An 8,116-nucleotide genomic window follows, 5' to 3' on the forward strand; every position below is an offset into this window, starting at 1 on the left:
TCCTCTTTCTCTTCCTAACTAGGGTTCTCTTTAACTTTCCGAAATACATGCTAAAACACTAACTTTCGTTAGTTGTTAGGCTACACGGTATGGTGATGGTCCTCCCTTAGAGGATGGTCCGCCACGTAAGCACCACGTAGAATGGGCATGAGGATGGGGCAAAGAGGATGGAGGTATGAAAATGGGAGGATGGACCTAAAATGTGTATGTATATATTGTATGTATAGGTGTGTGAGAGAGGGGGAGGGGTGGTTTTTGTCATTTTGTGGATCGGCTCCAACGTTCAGAAGAGGACGCCAAGGACGAAGACTGGGGGGGGGGTGTAGTGTTTGGTCCAGCGACGTTCCAGGACGGTGGAGGACGAACCTCCATACTGTCCAGCCTTAAGAAGCAACTGAGTAATCAAGATTTCATTACACATAAAACGGTTTTCTTGAATAAATCCCATGAATTATCATGTTAAATAACTACAAGCTAGATGAAAAAAAAAATATCTTCTAATAAGTTGGTAGTGGTGACTTCTCAAAAACTGATAAATTTTGATGCTATTCTAGAAGAAACAAAGCACACGGGATAAGATGTAAATCACCATAGTGATTATGTGGACCTAAAATGCACTGGCATACATCAATTTGGCCTAAGCAGAAGCACTCCTTGTTACTTGGTACTGTACTATAATACAAGAGATATATATATGACAAGTTAGTGATATATATAACAACGTAGAGGATTCTGTACATTAATCTAATATTGTGAGAAGGGTGAGAAATAATGTGGTGATGACAAGTGTCCTATATCTAAATTAATTCAAAGGGTGAATTAGTAATTTTCTATTTCTTTCAATTAATTGATTAAAATATAACTGCCCAAAATAACCGCCATCCTTTATTATAGAAATTTGAATTTAAGAATTAATCTACGAATTTGTGTCATCCCGTTCACCGGTTATTAATTCTGTAGTGTTATATAATTCTGTAGTGCAATCACCATTCAGAACTGTATAGTGTTATATATTTTTATATAGTGTTATATAGTGTTATATGGTGTTATATAATGGTTTTTGGTGTTATATAATTCTGTAGTGCAACCACCAAAAAACACTATATAACACCATCAATTATTAATTTTGTAGTGCAACCACCATTTAGAACTGTATAGTGTTATATATTTTTATATAGTGTTATATAGTGTTACATGGTGTTATATGGTGTTATATAGTGTTATATGATGGATGTATAGTGTTATACATTTCTTGTATCAGTTACATATTTCTGTATTTTTATAATTTAGGATCGATAGAATTTAGCAGTTAAATTGAATCGCTAGAATTTAGCAGTGAATCACTAGAATTTAGGATAGGTTACCTAATTTGAAATATATATAAAGACACTATTACCCCTACAATTTTCAAATCAGTCCATATAATTAAAACACAGTTTATGATTTCGTCCCTATTGATCTCAACCATTAGATTAAAGATCTAATGGTTTAAAATACTTCTTACACTTCTCACACTTTAGACACTTTGTACACTATCCCTAATAACAATTTGATTTTTTCCCAATTTGACCCCAAAACTTTTCATCTTTACTTTTAACCCAAAACTAATTGATTTTTTTTATTTTTTACTTTTAACCCTGAAACTTTTCATCTTTTGTAGTTTAACCTCACAAATTTTTTACTTTCAACTTTGGTTCTCTATGCTTTTCATTTTTCGCAAAATTTTCGTTTTACGTCCCGTTCCAAATTTTGCGAGTTAACACGGCGCAACGTGAGTGTGTGGTTAAACGTTTTTACATCGTCTATTTTTTCCCGTTTGACAGGTTTATTTTAACGCGGGTTCTAGATCGACTTAGTTATTCTTTTATATGTTTTACGTTTCAGTTTAGTTTATTCGCATTAACACGTCGCAACTTCAGTGTTTGTGGTCACTAACAGTAGTGTGACATTGTTGTTCATCCCCGCCATAACGCGAGGGTGCTTAATACTAGTTTTTTTTAATATATATTTTACTCCGAAAAATGATTACATTTTCATCTTAAAAAGTGTCGACTTGAACGAAATGTCCTCCGAATAGCTTGTTCTATAGAGACGACTTGTCTTCCTGTAAATTTTGTCCCTATAATTGTTTTTTTCTTGTAGTGTCATGTACACATCTTCATCTAAAAAATAGTACACAACTTCATTTAAGAAGTAGTACACAAATTCATGTTTTCATCTATTAAGCCGTTTTCAGAGGGTGCAACTCAAATAATTTTTCTCTTTTCGATAAAAACCAATATTTTTAGACAACAATTTTTTTATATATATTTTATCACCTTCATATTATTATTTTAACAGATTGTTATAGCTTGTTAATCAGTTTCTGCTCTAGGATAAACAAAGCACATGTGTTCACTTTATCCAAATTTAATACAATTATTTAAGTTAATTAATATAATTAGGCATGCATGCATCATGCATTCTATTAGACTATTAGATACAGTATACAAACATACATATATACTTGCATGTGCATCGAATTTGTAATATATGTGGAAGTGGAAGCTACGACACATTAAAGCCACACCACTACGTGTCTATGAGTGAACCATGCATGGATGAAAAAAGTTTAATAATTAAACATTACTTTTAATTATTAACATAATGATAACCGAGTTAGGTAAAAAGATTTTGAGTTAATTATTAACCCCTAAGTAGTCATCTTAATTAGTTCTCCTATATAAAAACCCAATTTGGCCTTCATTAGCTTTTATCAATAATTATTTGATCTCCTTCTTCCTTCATCAAATACACACAAAAATGGAGAAAAGATCATCTTCTTCTGCACAAGATGTTGAGGTTAGAAAAGGCCCATGGACGATGGAAGAAGACTTGATCCTTATGAACTACATCGCCGATCATGGTGAAGGTGTTTGGAACACTCTTGCCAAATCTGCAGGTGTGCTAATTAATTGATTAATTATTTTTAATATGTGTGTATTCATTCTTAAATTAACCCTATGTTTTAATCTTCAACTTCTGATAAATTATATATCTTGTTGATTAATTATATATTTAGTTAACTCTAATTTTAGTTTTTCAACTTTGGATTAATTATCTTGTTAATTAGGTCTTAAAAGAACAGGAAAGAGTTGCAGGCTACGATGGTTGAACTATCTTCGACCCGATGTGAGAAGGGGTAATATTACACCGGAGGAACAACTTTTGATTATGGAGCTTCATGCCAAATGGGGTAACCGGTTAGTATATTAGTTAGTTATTTTTTTATTTAACACAAAAAACCCTAATATTTTTCATTAAATGGAGTTTGAAATATATATTTCGAGATTTATTGACTAATTTTGCCAATTGAATGCTAATATTAAAAAAAATACAAAGGTTTGATTCTCTTTTAAGACTAGTGGGAAACCCGCGCGTTGCGGCGGAGCCAACGATACGTGACGGAAAAAAGATACACATTGTAAATATACGCAACTCTAAAAGCTACCTTATTTGTCACAAAACACTATTAATATTTCAAACCCATAGTTTACATCATACATTAGGTGATGAATCTGGTGATGGAGCTGGTGAACCTATTCAATCACTGGGTTTACACTTGTAATAATCAGATTGATGCAATTGATGATGATTTCCAGATTTCAATTATGAAACCATATGGAATCCGGTTGAACAGAATATCCGTCTTGGTTACGATGCCAAGCATAATAAGCTGTAGTTCTGTTCTTAATCTCAAATGTAGCATGCCCGTAGCTCGGTTCCCTAAACGCTAAATATTTCGGTTGCGGATCTACCATCCTGCATTGATAAAAAAAAAAAATCAAAGTTCACTTTTTTTATCAAAATGAATTTTAAGAAATTTATTTAGGAAAAAGAAGTATCGAATTAGTTTCACCAATATATATGTTTTTATGACGGCTAGTAGCGACGTGGTAGAAAAACCCAAATAACCCATTTATACTAAGAATAAGTCATAATTGTCACGTGTAATTTTAAGCAATGACATACTCAAAGAGTAATCCTTCTTGGTTTCCTCCATCACCAATGGTTATGTGAACAGGGGCAGATGCATCCATTTTAGGAGTGCACAACCTGTTTTCGATATTGTAAGCAATATTTGATACCCGATCCTGCAACAGTAAAAACAGTCATAAAGTCAAATAATCCGGATTATTGAAAAATTACTCACTGTGCGCTCGTAGGCATGAACGTGTCCAGCAAATACATCAACTTTGTACTGAACAAAATATTGCTCATACATCACTCTCATAGTTTCACATTCCAGATAATGATGCACATAGGTGTTATATAATGGACAATGCATAACCACAATTAACCATGGAGTTTCGCTTCGATTCACTTTCGGTAGCTCCTTCATGAGCTATTTATATTGCGGCGTGGACTTTCCTGCGAAACAATCAAATTACGATTAACTTCATTCCAGTAAATGTTTAGCTATCAATTTGTTTCTAGAAATCAAAATCTTCTTGCAAACAGCTACGAAATAAAAAAAAATAGATAATCAACTTAAATAAAAATTTGTTTCTTATTGTAACTTGTGTTATAAAAAAACAAAACATCCCCTTAGGCTCACCATAATCCGAAAAAGATGACAACACGATTATGTAAGCAGAAGCTTGTTTAATCGAGTACCAAATAGGAGATGTACTCCGGGATGCTTCATATGGCACGAAATACCGGTGTGTATAAGGCTTAAATGGTTCACCTTCACCCTACAAAATAAAAATGTAAGTTAAAAATATCTCAAAAATAATCAGCAACGTATCAAATTAAACAAATTAGTTACATATTCAGGAAGAAAATCAATTTCATGATTCCCAGCACTCCAAATCTATGGTTGGTAAGCCACATTTCTGTCAACAAATCTTCCCCATGTATCCCACCTGTTGTTATCATGCAACGGGTATTTATCGGTATATGAAAGGTCACCAACAAAAAGCACGGTCTGCCCTTTTATCGGGTTTGACTCGTAATGAGTCAAAGTTCGGTTTGAGTCAAACGTTTGACCAAGATCCCCTAAAGGTACAAGAAAGAAGTAAGTCCATCATATAACCTATTCAGTGTTCCCGAGCTCCCTCACATGGCTGTAGAACAGATCAAATAAATTGATGCTCACTTTTCACCATTACACCGCCTGCAAATAGTCAAATAGTTGCATAGTTGGTTTCGTTATACTGTTAACCAGGACGAGGATTTTATACATACATGATTAGAAGTTTATTTGTTATAATGTTTTGTCCAAAAATAAATGCAAGGACATGGGCAATAGCGCCTTCGCCTACAGCCTAACGCCTCGACTTTGAGTGTCGTAAGTGCAACCACAAACCCATCTTGACTGCTAGACTACAAACCCTTTGGTACCCTATTTAAGTCACCTGGTTTTATACGAGGCATACTAAAAAAATCAACTTAATGCTGGTGCATCAAAACCATGTATGCTGTTTGTTTTGACTTTTGGAGTCAAAAGCCTTTAACATCAGGAGTAAAAAGACATGAGATCAGGAATTCCAGTTTCAAAGTTTTTAAAAACCAGGTTAACCAATCATCAATAACTTAACATTATAAATATTCATTTGCAATTTGCAAGCATCTGAAGGTCCATATGATAACTTCAATAACTAAAAATGATTTGAAAGAGACTTAATTTCACTTAATTTTTGTTCAATCGAACGATGCATATATCAAATTATTAATCCAGCTACAATGCTGGCGATGTTCATGGCGCCCTTCGGTGAGACGAAGAGTCAGATGAGTAAGGGTGCCACTGATCATCATCATGACTCGAACTCGTTTCACGTATCAACGGGCTTCGTCTTCGATTACTCGACCCTCTAGAGTCATAACCAGGGTACCTAGGCGAGAAGCTAGACGGCAAGGAACCGATGACCCGGTCAACTCCAGGCGGCCCAACGTCTCTATAATCGTGGTTCCACCTATCTTTAGGATAATGGTGAACATAAATTACATTTCATGGCGGTCAAAAGCCATCAAATTCAAATTGATTGTACAGACCAAGAGTCAAAGAATTAAATTCCAATGTTTTCTAAATAACAACCTAGATTCCACAGTTGACCAGCTAAATGTATGCATATCATCGAACTGTTGCTATTTTCATACAGATATACGTGCAAAGATAAATGAAATGTCAAAAATAATGCAGAAACGAATCAATTCACTTACCAGTGACTCAAGATCTAGCAATTTCAACATTCTGATTTCAGTTTCAAGACATAGAACCTGCGATTGAAAAGGAACTTGTTTCAATTTCAAACATATAAAACGATGAACCAATATATACAATTCAAGGTGCTGATGAGGAACAAACTTGTTGAAATCTAAAAAGATGAAAATAAGTAATTAACATCCTTGCTACAATAGACAGAATCGATCAAAAATCTTCAGCAAATAGAGAGTGTAATTCGATAATACAGTGTTTCATTGCAAACCCTAGCCGTTGGCCTTTGACGACCACCAATACCACAGCCCCTGGAACCACTGTCGCCGGCAGAGGGTGGAGTGAGAACGTAAGGGGGATTTGAGAATTGAAGGTGGGACGATTCATTTGCAGTCTTTACAGGATATTAGGGTTATGGAGGATTCAGTCGTGATGAAGGTGAAGAGATGAGAGGAAACTGTGATTTGGGTATTAGGGTTATATATTCAATTGCAGGATAAGAAACGATTCAATTGTCTGAGAAGTTAATGTACGGTTATTCCATGATCAAATCCCTAAAACACCCCTTTGGTGTCTTAAAATTTTGAAAAAGTTGCAACTTTAGTCCCTTTAAAATGGCTTCTCTCTATTGTACATAATGCTTCAAAATTTATACGCAAATAAAATTACTACCTTGTCCATCACTTCTCCTTTTTATAATAGTATAGATTTATTTGTATGATATTAGATCGATTTTTGTGATTTTGTTTGTTTTTAAAAGTCATTTAAAACTAATATAATTTGTTGATCCGAATTTGCTGGAGCTCCTGTTTCTAAATGAATATAATGTGAGATCAATCGAGCCTCCTTTAAATATATAGGTGATCCAACATCAAGTACTCTTTAAATTTGAACCATAGAACATGTATGATGATATATATATGATTTCTTTCATTTTGCAGCATGTGTAACATGTGCTAGAAATTGTAATGTGGGTTGTCTTTGTTTTTATATAAATTTATTCGCATCTAAATACTTATAGGTGGTCAAAAATTGCGAAGCATCTGCCTGGAAGAACAGATAACGAGATAAAAAATTACTGGAGAACTAGAATCCAAAAGCACACAAAGCAAACCGATACTTTCAGTGGACAGACTTCATCGGAACATAATACTCAAGTGAATATGATGCCGTCACAAACATACAATGTTGTGAATCCAATGGAGTTATCATATTATCCTCCATGTGAAAACACTGGAAATATTTCGAGTTCATTCACCACTGGGACAAACGAGAACACATGGAGTGTGGAAGAATTATGGTCATTGCACTATTGAATAACCACTAAACTATAGTAAATATCATGATTCGTATACGCAAGTCTAAAACTAAATGCGATTTCGATATTTTGTTGTTCATGATGTAAGTGTGAGTCATGATCGAGGTGTTACATTCATATATGTGTTTGATGAACTTAACCTAAGATTTATTAAATGATGCTTGATCAATTACATTGCAATTGTAGTTGAGAGTAGCAACGACCAGTCATTATCCACCAATTACTTATTATTGTTAAAGGTAAACCTTCGAAACAGGATGTCATAGGCTCATGTCACTCGTTTTATTATGGTTTACATTTTTTTAAACAGTTGTCCATATATCATGTCGAGTTCTAGACTTGTGGTGTTCTTTCATATCAAATCAACGAAATCTATTATTTGAGTCATATAAAAAGGTCCCATAAAATGTTTATTTAGGATAATAAAACCAACTTTATGACACTATCAGTCGAAATTGACATGACTAGTTTACCTATTTGGTATTCTCAAAATAGTGCAGTTTCTATTGTTAAGCAATAGGAAAATTAATAGTGATTGCTGTGGCTTTACAAAATTATTTATACAATTAGATAATTTTTCAACGTTTGTATAAAAATGT

At 33.9% G+C, this 8,116-nt stretch overlaps 2 protein-coding genes across 9 annotated transcripts; one reads left to right on the forward strand and one right to left on the reverse strand.

Moving 5' to 3' along the window:
- The first annotated feature begins 2,737 nt into the window (after positions 1-2,737).
- LOC110912287 (myb-related protein 340) lies at positions 2,738-7,697 on the forward strand. The gene is made up of 3 exons (XM_022156976.2): positions 2,738-2,941; positions 3,113-3,242; positions 7,221-7,697. The coding sequence occupies exons 1-3, from the start codon at positions 2,803-2,805 to the stop codon at positions 7,513-7,515; spliced, it is 564 nt and encodes a 187-aa protein (XP_022012668.1). The 5' UTR covers positions 2,738-2,802; the 3' UTR covers positions 7,516-7,697.
- Positions 3,495-6,714, reverse strand: LOC110912286 (purple acid phosphatase 2-like). 8 transcript variants are annotated; one of them, XR_004882603.1, is made up of 7 exons: positions 6,350-6,714; positions 6,205-6,261; positions 5,078-5,158; positions 4,811-4,907; positions 4,598-4,736; positions 4,193-4,410; positions 3,495-4,133 (listed from the first exon to the last, which is right to left on the reverse strand). XR_004882603.1 is itself a non-coding variant. In XM_035984810.1 (6 exons), the coding sequence occupies exons 4-6, from the start codon at positions 4,379-4,381 to the stop codon at positions 3,645-3,647; spliced, it is 468 nt and encodes a 155-aa protein (XP_035840703.1). In that variant the 5' UTR covers positions 4,382-4,410; positions 4,598-5,158; positions 6,205-6,261; positions 6,350-6,714; the 3' UTR covers positions 3,495-3,644. The 8 variants fall into 8 exon arrangements, 4 of the variants coding, with proteins under 4 accessions (XP_035840703.1, XP_035840702.1, XP_035840701.1 ...); XR_004882600.1 differs by having other exon boundaries at positions 3,495-3,801; positions 4,012-4,410; XR_004882601.1 differs by having other exon boundaries at positions 3,495-3,801; positions 4,012-4,133; positions 4,811-5,158.
- Positions 7,698-8,116: the final 419 nt, after the last annotated feature.

Source organism: Helianthus annuus, chromosome 15, assembly GCF_002127325.2.
Source record: "Helianthus annuus cultivar XRQ/B chromosome 15, HanXRQr2.0-SUNRISE, whole genome shotgun sequence".
NCBI classification, from domain to species: domain Eukaryota; kingdom Viridiplantae; phylum Streptophyta; class Magnoliopsida; order Asterales; family Asteraceae; genus Helianthus; species Helianthus annuus.

Bases quoted from the DNA above. Each gene is read 5' to 3' on its own strand.
- LOC110912287 (XM_022156976.2), top strand. From the start codon at position 2,803: ATGGAGAAAAGATCATCTTCTTCTGCACAAGATGTTGAGGTTAGAAAA. The intron at 2,942-3,112 runs GTGTGCTAATTA...CTTGTTAATTAG, and splicing joins CACTCTTGCCAAATCTGCAG to GTCTTAAAAGAACAGGAAAG. The intron at 3,243-7,220 runs GTTAGTATATTA...AAATACTTATAG, and splicing joins CATGCCAAATGGGGTAACCG to GTGGTCAAAAATTGCGAAGC.
- LOC110912286 (XM_035984810.1), bottom strand. From the start codon at position 4,381: ATGAAGGAGCTACCGAAAGTGAATCGAAGCGAAACTCCATGGTTAATT. The intron at 4,134-4,192 runs GTGAGTAATTTT...TTACTGTTGCAG, and splicing joins TTCATGCCTACGAGCGCACA to GATCGGGTATCAAATATTGC. The intron at 3,802-4,011 runs GTATGTCATTGC...TTATCAATGCAG, and splicing joins CAAGAAGGATTACTCTTTGA to GATGGTAGATCCGCAACCGA.